This window comes from Sphaeroforma arctica (assembly GCF_001186125.1).
Source record: "Sphaeroforma arctica JP610 unplaced genomic scaffold supercont1.722, whole genome shotgun sequence".
Taxonomy (NCBI): Eukaryota; class Ichthyosporea; order Ichthyophonida; genus Sphaeroforma; species Sphaeroforma arctica.
Genome location: NW_014039836.1, coordinates 20,946 through 36,525, shown reverse-complemented (window position 1 = coordinate 36,525; position 15,580 = coordinate 20,946). Strand labels below are relative to the sequence as shown.

The window sequence follows — 15,580 nt, the reverse complement described above, 5'->3', positions numbered from 1 at the left end:
TTCACATCGGCTCTGGAAAGTGATACCCATCAGTAGAGCATATCAGACAACTTTATCGTAGCAACTATATGGATATATATATATATCTACATAGTCGCATCGTAAGCGTTCCGCTTAGTACCTTCGTGTGCCGATGTGACCTTCAATATCTTTAAGAATTTCTGCTCGAAGCTGCTTTCGCCTTCTCTCTCTCTTGCGTCCGGGGCACTAAACCACTGTTCGGTTTGTGGTATACGTGTAGAGGAAGGTGAGTACTCCTACTCAGAGATAGACCTAGAACGCTAGAAAAAACGCGGTGTAGTATAACTGCACGAGAGTTACACCACATTGAACCAAACATACCAACAGAGGTTGGTTGCAAATACACCCATAGCACGAAAAGAACACAGTGTCTATGATGTACTGTACAGTACTCACGTAGCCCAACTGAGCTTCTCCTCGTAGAATAAAGCAATTCCTCGGCTGTTATGCTGGCTACATACATCCCTGTCAACATTGCCGTGCCCAAGAGATGTCCAGATACTCCTGATACGCACACACACACACACACACACATATATATATATATATATATATGAATATATATAAATATATATAAGCATATATATATGCAACCTTAGTTTATAGAATGCGGTGTCTACGCACTCAAGGTCTTCTTAGACCTTGCTGTACTGGAAGAACTATGTACTCACGCAGATCCCCGAGTAGTATCCTTAAATTCAGCACATCGACATGCGGTACGCCAACCAAGAGACCTACCAAAGCTAGCAAGCACGCATGCAGAAACGCTCGCGTTAGTGTTTGAGACACTATACCCTTCTCCAAGCCGACCGCGATGGTTCCACCTGCACTAGAGCCATCGTATGAGAAACCAATACTGTAGCCGTACTGAGTGTTCCACTTCAGGGCTCGCTCAGGCGAGGTGTTATTCTTGTCACGAGTGTCTGTGCATCGATTGCTGTCACTGTGTGGGCGAGATGTCGAGTATGTGTGAGCACGTGTCAGGTTCACAGGTGCGGTGTGATGGGAGATTACACAGCCTTAAATACTTGAGCAAAGACATATACAGATATCTCAAGAAAGTACCGAACATGCAGCACTCAGTGCCTAGTCCATCACATGTGTGATGGCGGAATGGTATTCGTGCTCACCAATGCGCGTAATGAGCAGTACAGTCACTGTCGCAAGTGATTTGAACAAGTGAAGACATCAAGGCACTCAGATGGGCTAGTTTGCCCAAGCTGAACGAGACAGGAAAACTCATTTTCTAGTACTATGGTCAGAAAGCTACTCAACGCAGCCCAGAAAAGAAAAAACACAGTCGTACATTTACAGATAGCTTGTGCATACAAAGCCACAGAGAACTTTGCAGCACTCAAGTTTGGATATGGGAGAGCCAATGCATGTTCACTATGTCATACGATGACCTGGCTGACTGAGCTCTCACTGGAAATACATCCTGACACATACCAGGATAGGAGGCGATCGACGCTACATCCTAATTTGATATCAAATCGCATACAGACAGACCCTGCAGGAACAATTGGTGATGGAGCTTGGGTTCGCGAATGAATTTGGCACGGCGCGCGTGACGAGTACTTCAGGCTTTAATGCATGCATGAGAGGCCTGGGTTTACAAAACAGGGCATAAATAACCGCAGATGATATTGTACTGCAAATTGAATGCGGGTGAAGTATAGATAACGTACACTCTCATGGGCACGAACAATGGTCCAATGCACAGGCGGAAATTTGTATTCACGCATGTTCAATTATATACATACATTTATATACGTACATTTATATTTGTTTACCTGACGGAATTAAAGGCTCAATATCGGCCACTTGCTTGGGTGTTATAACTCGCCCATGCTGGAGGTAATTGTTTAGGACTATCTTCGCTCTCTATAAAGATTAGATAGAAGAAAACCCTTTTGTAACCGTACTGTGATACGCAACGACATTAAAAAAAGTCACGTCGTGTATGTGGAAGGTGAATGGGAAAACAGGTACAATGGCAATGGTATAGTTGAACGATTCACAACATACTGCTAATGAACTAGATACATTCTCAAAAACTCTCATGATATCATTTGAAAATGCAGACCAACTGTGGTCAGGCCTGAGTCATGTCTCTCACAAGCCCAGCAGTAGAAGCCAAAACCCTCCCAACAACACGCTAAATACCACCGCAGGGTTTGGTAGTTTGTTATACACTATTACCAACCATACCTCGGATTCGGTACACACTATTACCAAACATACCTCGCTGTTTAGACTCGTGTAGACCAAGCATGTGACCGCCTTGTAGTTGCACAACAAATGCACCACTGTGAGCAGTGCAAACGACGGCCAGATGATGTAGGGGTGTGTGTCTGTGTACTGTGTCAGCAGCATTCCAAAGACCAGGGCTACTAGCTGCACCATCTGCTCCTGACTACCGTCCTGTGGTGTGGGTGGGGGGATATGGCACCTTCATCACTGCATAGACTTGTTAGAAGCAAGATAAGGGTAGATTCGGAATGGTACGTGATATAGCGCACACACATATACATACACTCCTCTGCTGATAGTCACGCGTGCGTATTCGTAGGGTCTCCACACTTATACACAACACGTATAAAGCCTGTGGGGCTGCACCAAATCAGGCAAACTGGGGCACGCAATGCTAATTTCTCTAGCCGTGTCAATTGGGAGACTTCTCTGTGTATTGAGTTTCCGATACTAAGAGAGAACACACGGATAAGACTTTCTTACGCCTGTCCGCAGTGGTCTGGGTAAACACCAACTTTGAATAGATCATGGGTGGACCAGCCTGAACTACCGAATAGATCATGGGTGGATCATCCTGAACTACTGAATAGATCATAGGTGGACCATCCTGAACTACTGAATAGATCATGGGTGGACCAGCCTGAACTACAGGATACGATCTAATGCACAGACACGACTGGCACAACACCTGTTCATGGTGCTCTAGCATACCATGCAGCTGAAACGCATGAAGTTAGCATGTCAGGTGCACATTCCTACTTACACTGCTAAATCATGCACGTGCACGTATATCCTAACCCCCCCCCCCCCCCGGTCAACTTTCCCCCCAGTCCATCCGTTCACGGATTAGCTCATCCGCTTGTAACACACAATCTCAAACCAATGAGATACCGAAACGCAACGGAAACAGAGGCTAGCAATACCTTTGCCGCCACATCAGCGGCATTGTTAGTAAGAGCCTGGTGCTGTGTGAGGGCCGCACGAGTAGCTCCGCCTGCCACTCCTACTATAGCTTTCATGAGAGAGCCTACGCATGCACACACCACAAACCCGTCGACAGCCCAGAATCTGCCGGTGGTTTAGAGCGCAGGCGTAGATTGAATAACTTGGTTGTGTGTGTGATACTGAGATGGTATGGGTGGAGTATACGATGTTACACACACCTATTGACTGTATAGACCTAACCAACCGTTATGTACAGGTGTAGACACAACGTTATGGTGCATGTATATAGGCTGGTTTCATTCGCGTGTGTCGTGAAGCCAGATCAAAGCAGAACCGCGAGCTTCAAACAGAGTTGTAATGTATGCTCGTGTGTTCAATTTTTTGTACCATCCGTTCCGCCTCACTCCTCACCGCTCTGAAAAATAGGCCCAAACCAAACCCTGCACATAAAAGTATCCCTATGTACACAGACATAGTCCGCCCAAAACAGAAAGTAGTATATGAGACGCACATACGCATCCTTATCACCATCTCCATCCACTCCACCGGCGAGTGACATGGTGGCCACTCCCACAGCGGGTGCAGCTATTTCAATGCAAATAGCCAGATCATTCAGCACATCCGCAACTAAGCGCCAGTACTTGGAGTCGGCATCAAGCGTAGAGGCGTACGAGTAGGCAAAGAGAATCCTTCCCATCATGGATAGACCGTCCCTCAGCATCCTGCAACATCAGCGAGGTGAGTGCTCACATAAAGGTTATATATATATATACATACATATGTCACGACACACTGGCACGGACGAGAACACACACTCGTGTCCATATGCGCGTTGGATATGGGAAAAGAATGTTAAAATGACCCACCCGTAACCATACACACACAATAGCATACCAAGTGATCATCACATGCACACACATTAGCATACCAGGTGATCATTGCAGCAGAGGCGGTGGCCTTCGCATCGCCCACGCCATACCCTGCGATGCGGAAAATAGGAGTGATTCGAATATTAGAGGATGAGATGATACGGTTTTGAAAAGTGAATGGACTTCGTTAAGCTCGAAGGCTTAGGCATGCGTACATATAATAGGTGGCAGTGGTAAGAGCGTTCGTCCGCATGGTCTAATCATATTTCTTCTTCTCCTATTTTTCACGTGAAACGCCCAGACCGGAGGCTCAGGAACTATCCCTATCGGGTAGACAAGGTGCTACATACGAACAAACAGCTAGAGATATGTTTACTATCGAGACACAACTCCCAAGGCATAGAGACGACATGTGTCCTGTTGTCGCCGTATCTACAAAGGCTCAAGCTGAGCTCATAAAACCTATCACAGTAGCCTGCTCAACTACTTTGCAGACTGTCCGGCTAACCCGTACTGATTTTTTTTAGGCATAGCTCGAATAGTACTACCAAAAATATATAAAACAGACCACAGGACCAGCCAGCGGTGCACTAGAGGTTACTGAATGAACGGTGCAATAGTCTCGCCCGTTTGGAGACAATGTCACACTATGTGGCAGACTACAAAGCATGCGATCTATCAGGTATTGTGATTTACTGCGTTGTTGGTGCGTGTGCGAATGGTAGGCTACTTGTGTGTGCGAACGATCAAGATGAATTGAGCTTGATTGAACGATGATGCTCGTCTATCTGTTTTGCCATACACTTGTTGCCGAAAAATTTGAATATACACGCACACTTCAGATGAAATCTTTTTAAATGGAAATAAACCAGGATACAGGTTTTCAACTAAGCACTCACTATTATAGACCTACGATAAAGTACCAATGAACGCATTAAGAACTAGCACGCACTAATATAAACTTCATATGTAGTACCAACGAACGCCCGAAATACCTATCAACCGCGCATGATGACGAAGTATATCCGTTGTACGGAGATCAGCACAAGGTCTGATAAAGAGTTCTAGATACCAGAACACCACTCGCGGTATTCAATTGGCATACAATACCTTGCAATAGTGCATGATGGCACAGTATATTGTTTATAGAGCAGCAAAAGGCTTGAAATTCGCATACAATACCTTGCAATAGTGCATGATGGCTCAGTATATTGTTTATAGAGCTGCAAAAGACTTGAAATTCGCATACAATACCTTGCAATAGCGCATGATGGCTCAGTATATTGTTTATAGAGCTGCAAAAGGCTTGACCGGTATCCCATATCTGGTATTCCAGGTAGTCGTCGCTCACACTGTCCGGGTATCCGATAGGCAAAAACGCACTCTTTAAGAAGTCCAAGGCTGTCCGAGCATCACCAGTCGCGTGCACACGAATAGGTGCACGAGTATCTTTGGTGGTTCCTGTGGGGCCCTTCTTGCTTTGGTTATTTGTCCCCTCATACACCCAAGAACGGTCCCCACGGCTCTCAATGATGGTAGCCATGGCAACGGGAGTACTCGATAGAGCGATGTTGGGAGATATTTTTCTCGCAGCAGATACTTCTATACTGTAGTAAGCATGTACAATGCAGACATAGAATATACGCCGGATATGTAAGTAGGTTAAATAAATAGACCGTCTATGAATAGTCTACTCATTTGCATGTCGCGAATAAATACTTCCAGTTTTTTTAACAATTGCCTAACAATGCAACAAATTGCTTTCAGATGAAGTTTATTTAGTGCGCAAGTAACTGAATACACAGACCGCTCGGGTGTGCTTTTTAACAGCTGTACGCTATACACAACACTTCAATAGTGATTGAGTGAGTGGTGACTAGTGACTGGAGTTGTGATCTCACTTATTACACAGGGATATGTTTCACAACCCAACCCAGTCCGTAAAACCCAATACACAACCCAACCAGTAAAACCCAACTGGCCAAATTCAAATTTGGCGGTTTCTAATATGTGAAATACATTCATGATACAGCACATACGCGTACTGTACACATATTTATTATTATAAAAAATATAAAAATATGGCTCGTGCTATCATATGATATAGGGCGGCGATATAAATATACTTTTTTGGTCTTATGTAAAGGCTATGCCGGCTATAGTTGTTGTGCACACTTGCATGCCCCGCCAATGACGGACATGCAGTATGAGTTATATGTTTATTTATCAATATGAGTTATGTGCTTATTTATACATATGATTTATGACTTGTGTGCTTTTATAAATATGAGTTATGTGCTTATTTACAGTATACATATATGTAGTTAGTACCTCCTGTGTACGATTGAAGTGATAGAAGTACATATATACTTTAGTGATAGAAGTGTACATATACTTACTCATAGTCCAACTGGCCCGTCAGGTTCTGATCATTTATACTCGACTGGCCTAACATCGGCTTTGAGGCCTCGATACGAGCATACCCAGATACCGCATACCCAGATAATACTATCTAAGCTACAAGCCACCATGTCAGTTAACCGCCCTATGGGTGGTCCTACCATAGACATATGTTATTCCAGCACGATTCCGCTAAGTGGTGTTCTATTGCCAACCGAACTAGTCCTGAAAGTCTTATCTGAGCTCAACCTAGACACCCTACTGCAGTGCAAGCTGGTTAGCAGAGCCTTCTATGGCGTAGCAAGTGATCCCACCCTATGCAAGCGACTGCATTTACTACAACGCATGTACATCCGGAGGAAGTCAAATGAACAGCTGTTCGCATTCGCAGCGAGGTTCCCGATGTTGGAGGAGTGGGACTTTCGGTTTCACAAGTCGATGGATGTCAATAAAGACCTCGTCGAAGGGCTTTGCGATATACTTCCAGGCCTCAAACACATACAAATAGCACCCCAGCTCAGTTGTATGAGTCAACGGCTGTACGAACTAGTCACCTTCTACTACCCGAATATAACAGAGCTGACTATACATGCTACGTCGACAGTTTATCCATCGAGCGCATCACTGTCATCTCTGGTGAGTCTGAATGTAATGTCAAGGGCTCTACCTTGTATATCGTCTCCCAGTCTAAAGCGCTTGCAGGCAGGGATACTGGAGTCGGGAGCGGTACAGAGTTTAATCACCGGGTGCCCGAAATTACTTGATTTGCGCTTGCACAAACAGGATTTAGACGAAGAACTTTTGAGTGTTTGTCTGACCAGACTCCAAGTAAATACGGTCGTGCATACCAGGGCCTTAGTGAGTTGCCCATCACTCCGTAGGTTTGATGCTGCTCGAATCGCTGAGGGTGTGGGTAGCTCTACCGTCACTGAAGTGAACACCGCCATTCGAGATATGCGCTGTGATTTGCTAAAACAAGGATTTCCTCAGTGTCGACGATTAGTAAATATCAGCGACAAAGTCTTACGTACAGCAAGAATCCCTCCTGGCTTCCGATCGGACCATCTGGAAGTGTTACTGAACATCGCAGAGCTGCCGCAAGAGTGTTTTCTGCCCAATCTCAGAGTGCTCGAGATAGCCATGCCGGAGGACTCGACCTTCTGCTTTAGGTTTCCGCACCTCACTCGGCTCACGGTGGGACTGTTCAAGGACAAACGGTCCCTGGTAAAGACTGTAGAGGGCTGTCCATTTTTGACCCAGATTCGGTTCTTAAACAAGAGGGGTATGCCTTGGAGAGTGGGTATCGCAGGCAGTGCCGACGACAAATGGCACGAACTGGCCCAATTGGGTTTGCGGACTGATGTGGAGTTCAAATTAGGGTAGACGAACAGAGCGGCATACAAACAACAGCGAAGGGCCGACGCCCATATGATGTGAGCCAGTTTCTCTGTCCTGGGTCTTGTGTACAGGCGACGGAAAGCCAGTTAAGTGTTGATATACCAGCCTGCAGCTCAGATATGCGCTCTACTGCGCTTGGATCTGGTAGTGCGTCTAGTGTGTTATGGGTTCCCAAGCTACTTCGACCGCTATATCAGAGTGTTCAAACCAGATTAGCTTCCGATACTATCAGAGTTTCTGGCAGTGAATGAGTGGCATTGTTCATCGAGTTGTTGTTGCGAGCTGAACAGACGTACACGTCTGTACCATCCTTTCGCCAATGGGCAGTTGAGCACACAAACGTAATGGCCAGTAGTGTTTCCTTGTGTAGGGACGAACAAACGCAGCAGCCTCACAAGCTTAACCTCTATGTCTCCGTCAATACACAACGTTTATTCCAAAATTCAACTGCGCACATATAAAGTCAGTTGGTTTAACTCGTTTGTTGTGAGTGCACTGAAGGTACATCGTAATCTATTTAATTGTATCCATGGAGAAGGCCCAGACATCGTACTACCATTGCCCTATCCTGCTATTTGAGTAGTGGTGTATACGTTTCTTCTCGAAGACGTTGCAACAGCCTAGGCACAACGTTGCGTCCTGCCCTATCCTAGTAACTTTCAGCTATCCGGCATCGAGTCTAAATCATCCGTATCCGAGTCTTAGTGCATACTATGGCACGCGTCAGCCTTGGAGTTGTGGTATTGTTAGAAGAGAGTGATGGCTGTTGCGGTTGCCATCTTGATACTGGAGCTCTGATTGGAGGAAACAAAGATGCTACAGCCACCAGTGCGTACTCTGTGGGGCTGGACAACACGCGCCTTATTGTGCTGGGACTGCAACAAAGGGGTTAGACACCACCTTAGTATACTCCTCCTTCTGAGACGCTACCAGGACTCTTGCAAGGGTAGGTAAGTACAATACACCGCATGGGCAGGTGATAGTGCGCAGTATAGTCATCAACTTCAGGGTGGTCCCGTTGAAGCTCTGTACGTCACACATATCCGGGATAGCCCACATAGGACTACATATGATTGGAGCAAACAGGCAACACAGCTGTACCCAGGTGGCCGGGAACGGCGTTGGCCAGCATAGACGTTTCCGACCACCGAGACACATCACATCCAGCACATCCATGCCAACGCTACCACTCCAGCACGCACACTTCATACAAGACAAGAAAAGAAGGGTGCTGACAATCAGTAGTCCTATATAGCAAAGGGGTCGTAGGCAGCACTCTGCGCGGGCCGAGTGGAGAGATTCGATGGTGAATTGGCTAGGTCTGGCGGTGCGAATGGATCGTTCGTAGGCGGGGTGTTAAAGTCGGCCGATTGGGTTACCCTGGGTTGCATGAGGGCGTTTGAAGTGGAATCGATTAGCAATTCAGCGGGATTTTACGGAGCAAGCAATGGGAGTACAGGAGAGTGTCCGCAAATATGAGCCCCAGGAGAAGTCCGACGTGAACGACACAATAGTCAATATATACTATGGAGTCTGACGAAGATTTATACATATATTTGTGTCCACTTAGATTCTTCGACTAATAAACATTGCAGATGGCGAAGAAAGGGATTAATGTATTTATCACTGGTGTCTTATAACCTCCACAGCTTGCGATACTCCATTTTCTTTCCAGTCAAGTATTAGCGTGTAGAATATGCAGATAGAGTATGCATATGAAGCACACAACCATTGCAACATGCGCACCGTATAGATACAAGCAGAAACTGTATAACTACACCCACCTGAAGTCGACCGTATTGCTAACCCTGTGTTTGGCCCTCGGTCGTTCTCGTGCACCATTTGGCGTCGTGGGCGTTGCACCTGTCATTGGTGAAATAGGACCAGCACCTGCCAATGGTGATATAGGACTGACCAGACCTGCGTTTGGCTGTGTATTTACAGTCATATTTGGACCCAAGCTCATGTGTTGTGGTACTGATGATAGTGGGCCCGGAGATGGCGGAAAGCCGCCGGGTGAGGCGTTTTGGGGCGAATACGGTCTCTGTTGTTTCAAAATAAGACAATTTGTATATTAGCGCTGCGTGTAAGGTTAAATATCAATGTTCGACGGAATGGCGACTGGAGACCATCTAGCACTGATGGTCGGCTGAGTTCGAGGATGGGTATTGAATCGGAGCGCTCTTATGCGAAGGCTTACTGTAGACTGATCTATGATGTGTACATACTATGTAAAAGACACAGAGAGGGCATCTGACAGCTGCAATGGCGGTAACATACGGGTGCAGGTTAAAACAGAAGTGTTTCATAGGCCGACTGTTTACAGGCTAAGGGAGAATGTAGTGCGCTATGAGAGTGGCCTAACGTTGGCGTATCTGTGTACAGAGCACCGCAGCACCTCCCAAAGCTCGAAGCAATCCAACACGGAACAACTATCTCTTATTATATACACAAACCTACCTATATTATTTGTCAGGTACCTGTTTTAGGATACGCAACTACCTATCGCGTAGGCAGGCACAAATCTACCTACATACTCCGTATGTATGTACGTATGTATGTATATATGTATGTATATATTTATAGGCGTATACGTATGGCAGCTAGCTTTTTTTAGTAACCGACGTAGGCGTGAGTCCAAACTGTTATAATCCAACACACCTGCGGCAGTGCAGCACCCATCTGGCCCATAGCATAGGCCCTGGCCATCGGAGTGCTACGAGTGCGCTGGTGACCCATTCTGGCGGAGTCCTCGTGGCTAAACTGACTCCCAGTACGGCTACTACCATTACTACTATTACTATTACTACTATTATTCCCCGCGGCATACAGGTTCCCGCCCAAACTTGCGCCAGACATCGGCTGAAACTGAGGCTGAGGCTGAGGCCCACCCCCCACCTGGCCCGGAGACGCGCCGGTGAACCTCTGTACATCGGACGATGTGTTTGGTTGTATATGGACGCGAGGGGTGTTTGTGGGTGCGTGTGACTGAGTCCGCGCGTGTGTCGGTGGCTGCCCTCTCTGTGTCGCTTGTGGGGACAGGGAGTGCACCCGTTCGCTTTGTGTGCGCTGAGCTCCACTGTCGAGGCCTGCGGGAGACGGGGGGGGGTGAATGCAGATGTAGAATGTCTAAACGGAAATGGGCTGGGAAATTGGACTGGGGATTCAGATTTCGATGTAGGTTTATATCAGGTTATTGTGACGAATTGTGCGTGAACATAACATGTAGCGAAGTTTTGTACAGAGCCAAGCCTGGTATGTATGTGGGGGGGAGGGGATGTGGATGTGGATAGTAATTCATGAGAAGAAACTATAATTGATAGACCCGGAAATCAATAGGAGTTTCACACACACGGGTAGCAGATATCTGAACACCACGGTACGTTGCAATGACTCTATTTTTCTACTCATACCAAGTGATGTTCCAACAACGAAGCGTGCTTATCATATTGTACTATCAGATGAATAGCGGTAAGTTCGATTGGCAGATGCAGGGTCCTAGTGTATAACGAATATAATAGTCTATACACGTCAAGTTATCAGTATAAGCATTCGGTTGGAACATACCCAGACTGTTTGGACTAGGCTGCGGTGACGGTCCGCGTAAGGCGCTTACAGTGGATTCTAACGTCCGGCTGAGCATCAGTTGCAGATTCAACCTATTCTTATCAATTGCCGGGAACATCTCTACTAATTTCTGCAACCTTGTATTTCGAATCGGGTTTGCTTTACCCAAAAGAGTGTGTATCCGGTTGGAGACCGCGTATATATCCGGGCGAGTTTTAGGATTGGAGTTCAGCATAAATGCGACAATTTGATCTAGTTTCTCTTTCTGGGAAGGGGTAGTGGTCGTCGCGCTGGTTTGCGGTGGGAAGCTGAAATGGCCTGCGGCGAAAAGAGATATATTACTTTCAGTGAGGAATAGCGTGCGCTTCTTTATAAAATCGTTCATTTTCGATCGTTATTTTAAAAAATTAGCAAGCTGGTGAGATCACGACATAAGCACTTATGATTTTTGATTCAGTGAACGCTCGCAACAGTTGAAGTTCATATTTACCTGAAATAATGGATAGTGTGCTATCCCCAAAAGGGGTGTCCCCGTAAAGCAGCTTATACAGAACACAGCCTAAGGCCCACACATCGCACTTCTCACTGATAGGCTGCCCACTGTAGAGATCGACCATTTCTGGACTGCGGTACTGTGGGGTTGTGTGCTGGTGTAATGGGTGGGTAAAGCCATCCATATCAGTAGAAGTGACAATCTAGAGAGGCGCTTGTATTGCGATGTGTGGGGAAAGCCATCCATATCAGTAGAAAACATGAGATGCTAATGACAATCTAGAGAGGCGCTTGTATTGCGATGTGTGGGGAAAGCCATCCATGTCAGTAGAAAACATGAGATGCTAATGACAGTCTAGGGAGGTGCTTGTATTGCGATGTGTGGGGAAAGCAATCCATATCAGTAGAAGACATGAGATGCTAATGACAGTCTAGAGAGGCGCTTGTATTGCGATGTGTGGGGAAAACCATACATAGCAGTAGAAGACATGAGATGCTAATGACAGTCGAGAGAGGTGCTTGCATTGTGACGTGTGGGGAAAGCGGCACATAGCAGTAGAGTATGTGAGATGATAGTGACAATCTAGACAGATATGTGTATTGTGATGTGCGAGGAAAGACAGTCTTATAAAACATGGGATACTAACTGGGATTTAAACAGAGAAATACTAGTGTAGGGTATGTGAGCATGTCCGGTGCTCGAAGAGCAAATCACACACCCACGAACGATAATCCATAGATCTGAGAACCAAGGATGTGCTAATTGTGTACATCCATAGACAGCTATATATTCACGACGTACACACACATCCTTGTAGTAGTACCAGGTGGTCTGGCGCCCTTGTCATACCTTGCTGATGTCGGCTTCGATGTCTGTGCGCGAAGTGGCGTAGAACTGCGTCCTCGCAGCGATCGCCCCAGTCCCACCGGCCAGTGCAACCCTACACGTGGCTGAGCCGAAGTCACATAGTCGGAATCTATTCTCTTGGTCCAGAAGGATATTCTCCACTTTCTGTGATAACGTAATCCGTAGACGTTAGATGCATATGTTGGCATTATAGGATAAGCCTACCTAGGCGACCTTGCACGATGTCGAAGCAGTAACGCAGTCGAAAACTGCTCTCGTTGTCAAGGTGGTTAGTTTTCAGTTGCTGTGCTTAGTGGTTCGTACGAGTTAGATGTATTGCCTGGAACTGTTGGATATGGGTGTGCCTATGTGATCCTGCCAGTCGCCCAGGCCAAACCCACACAATTAGAAACAACCCACGATACCAGGAAGCTGATTCTCCTCATTCTATACTAGGGTATTGCATACTTCCTAACCAACCGGCCACTTGCAGGAGAGCAACCATAGTGATCGCTATACAGGAGATAAGAACTACAAGTAGAGACCAAGCTTTGAAGTTGTACGCACACGTGTGTGAGTACTACAGGGATTAGATGCGCGTGAAGCCACACGATCTTCTTTCACCAACACAATACTTGCATATACAACGACCTGATGATAGAGAGCGTGTGAGCTTTGCAGAGCAATACCTATATATATACATTGATCTGATGACAGAGAGCGTGTGAGCTTTGCAGATACCATCCGAACTATCAGCATCGACGAAGCCTTGTAGAAGACAAAAGGACGTGTTCCTATGGACACTCATTCAATTTGAATATATACAGCGCTTGCAGCTTTATGTGCCGAATTCAAACGGTTTGAACCAGTGCAAATAAACACGGATCAGGTATTGCTCCACAGACGAAGGGCGTACACACAGACACGGCGTCGCTCGCACTCGGTGTCCTCAGAAAGATATTGGGTTTTACGAATATTGCTATCTCGGCGCAACAAGATGAACAAGGTATAGGCCATCCACACACATACATACACATACATACAATGTCACGATGGATGTACGGGGCGTCTAGGTTGTGCATTGCACCAAGGGCCACACACATACTCGCCATGCATTGGAGCACAAAGGATATCTGCAGTGCTGAGGAGATGTGAGATACGATATGAGAAAGTATCTCGAGAAGATGCAGCTGGTATAGCGGTATCAATACCGGTATCAACAGTGCAGGTAGACCAGAGCTGGGTATCGGACATCGATGGTAAACTAATGCGGTAGGGATGCAAGCAACAAGCAATGGGATGTGAAGCGCATGGTGCATCGCTCTCTGAAAGCTCTGCAGCAGAAGCAGCAGGTGGCGATTATCCCATCCAATTGAGTTGCGTGGAAAGCAGACGGGCTTTCTTCTCTTGTTCATGGGAGTTAGTACATACGTAGAATGCGAACCAAAAGCTATTCCTTTTGGTCATACAAGCCGACATCTGACAGCTTGCAACGCAGACGTACTTCATTTGTACATACGTACAATCTATAATAATTAGTGTGAAAACTTAACTCGCGCACTTTGGCCGTACACCCGCTACATAATTAGCGTACACAGCAGACTTACTTTCTTTGTTCATTCAGTAGATACTAGCTTTTCATTTCGTCTTACATTCTATATCCACCCACTCGGTATACGATTAGTCGGAATACGCACAATTACTTTGTTTCGTCAATACACAACAGGTACAAGCCACGTGGACAGCATACCTACTTCCTATGTTCATAAAAGAAGGCAATCAAAAACCTGACAGAGATATCTGGCTGCCTTTACCCTTACACTCGGCATGCAATTAGCGCGCAAAACAGACATACTTCCTTCGCTCATACAGCCGATGATGCCCCGCGGACAGTACTGCATCAGAAGATAGCACTCAATTTGGTTGGCATGGCCTTTCAGCGGTATTCGCGCACTCCCAAAGTACTCGATCACACCACTGGATCCTAGTGGACTAACGAGAAGACATGGTTGAATTCTTGGCGAGGGAAAGAGTGCTAAGCTACACGCATGGATACATGTAGGCGCGATATGCCTACAAGACGCACAATAGAGGAATTGGTTATTGGAATTTGGATTGTCACTCTGAATAGCGCCAAAACCCGCCTACAATTCGTGATTCTGGTGTCTATTAGTTAATTCCTTTCGATGTCATATCCGTGTCAGATAGATAAGTGTGAACGGGTGCTCAATCAGACAAGACATTTAGTATATACAAGAGATGCACTGTACAGAATGCATGTACACAGAAGTATCATATCAATACCTATATACAAATAAAAACATTAACTCTTTATATATATATATACATATATACATGTGTGTGTGTGTGTGTGCGTGTGTGTGCGTGTGACGTTATACCCCAGTAGATATGCTAGCGAAGGCATTATCTCACCTGCTGCACGTGTCCCCAGACGACTCAGCACCGCCACCTCCGCATCCATCTCACTCTGATCATCCGTAGGCAGCACAAGCCGTTTCAGTGCGTATGGTGTACGTGTACGCACATCATGGCACTCAAACACATAGCTGTACCCGCCCTCGGCTATAAGGCGGTCAATGGTCACGGTCAGCGAATCCACAGTTACCGAACGGCCACAGAACTCGCGCTCAACGACATCCTACCCGTAATAGAGGTGTGTGCAGTAATAATTTAATGGGCAGTATTGAAATTGTGTGTGGTTTTAGTCGTGTGTTACACTATGGAGTGTAGAGCACTGATTGAGCGTGTACAGATGATTGTGTGCGGA

General features: G+C 46.1%; 3 protein-coding genes across 3 annotated transcripts in view; 1 reads left to right on the top strand and 2 right to left on the bottom strand.

Moving 5' to 3' along the window:
- Nucleotides 1-86: 86 nt before the first annotated feature.
- Nucleotides 87-5,798, bottom strand: SARC_08236 (hypothetical protein; the record flags this gene model as incomplete). Its single annotated transcript, XM_014297799.1, has 9 exons — nt 5,343-5,798; nt 4,148-4,199; nt 3,735-3,941; nt 3,198-3,342; nt 2,266-2,445; nt 1,815-1,905; nt 1,471-1,531; nt 760-964; nt 87-215 (listed from the first exon to the last, which is right to left on the bottom strand). Exons 1-9 carry the CDS (start codon nt 5,629-5,631, stop codon nt 87-89), a joined length of 1,359 nt encoding a protein of 452 aa, XP_014153274.1. The 5' UTR covers nt 5,632-5,798.
- A 795-nt stretch (nt 5,799-6,593) lies between these two features.
- SARC_08235 (hypothetical protein) lies at nt 6,594-7,871 on the top strand (the record flags this gene model as incomplete). Its single annotated transcript, XM_014297798.1, has 1 exon — nt 6,594-7,871. Exon 1 carries the CDS (start codon nt 6,618-6,620, stop codon nt 7,869-7,871), a length of 1,254 nt encoding a protein of 417 aa, XP_014153273.1. The 5' UTR covers nt 6,594-6,617.
- Nucleotides 7,872-8,232: 361 nt separating this feature from the next.
- The window catches only part of SARC_08234 (NAK protein kinase), an 8,209-nt gene continuing 861 nt past the window's right edge, over nt 8,233-15,580 (bottom strand). The window contains exons 2-10 of the mRNA XM_014297797.1: nt 15,226-15,451; nt 14,648-14,776; nt 13,836-13,933; nt 12,796-12,957; nt 11,944-12,100; nt 11,454-11,771; nt 10,548-10,975; nt 9,671-9,930; nt 8,233-9,266 (exon numbers count right to left, since the gene is read on the bottom strand). Of these exons, the coding sequence (XP_014153272.1) occupies nt 9,134-9,266; nt 9,671-9,930; nt 10,548-10,975; nt 11,454-11,771; nt 11,944-12,100; nt 12,796-12,957; nt 13,836-13,933; nt 14,648-14,776; nt 15,226-15,451 (1,911 nt within the window). The 3' untranslated portion in view covers nt 8,233-9,133. The remainder of the gene's footprint in view (nt 9,267-9,670; nt 9,931-10,547; nt 10,976-11,453; nt 11,772-11,943; nt 12,101-12,795; nt 12,958-13,835; nt 13,934-14,647; nt 14,777-15,225; nt 15,452-15,580) is intronic.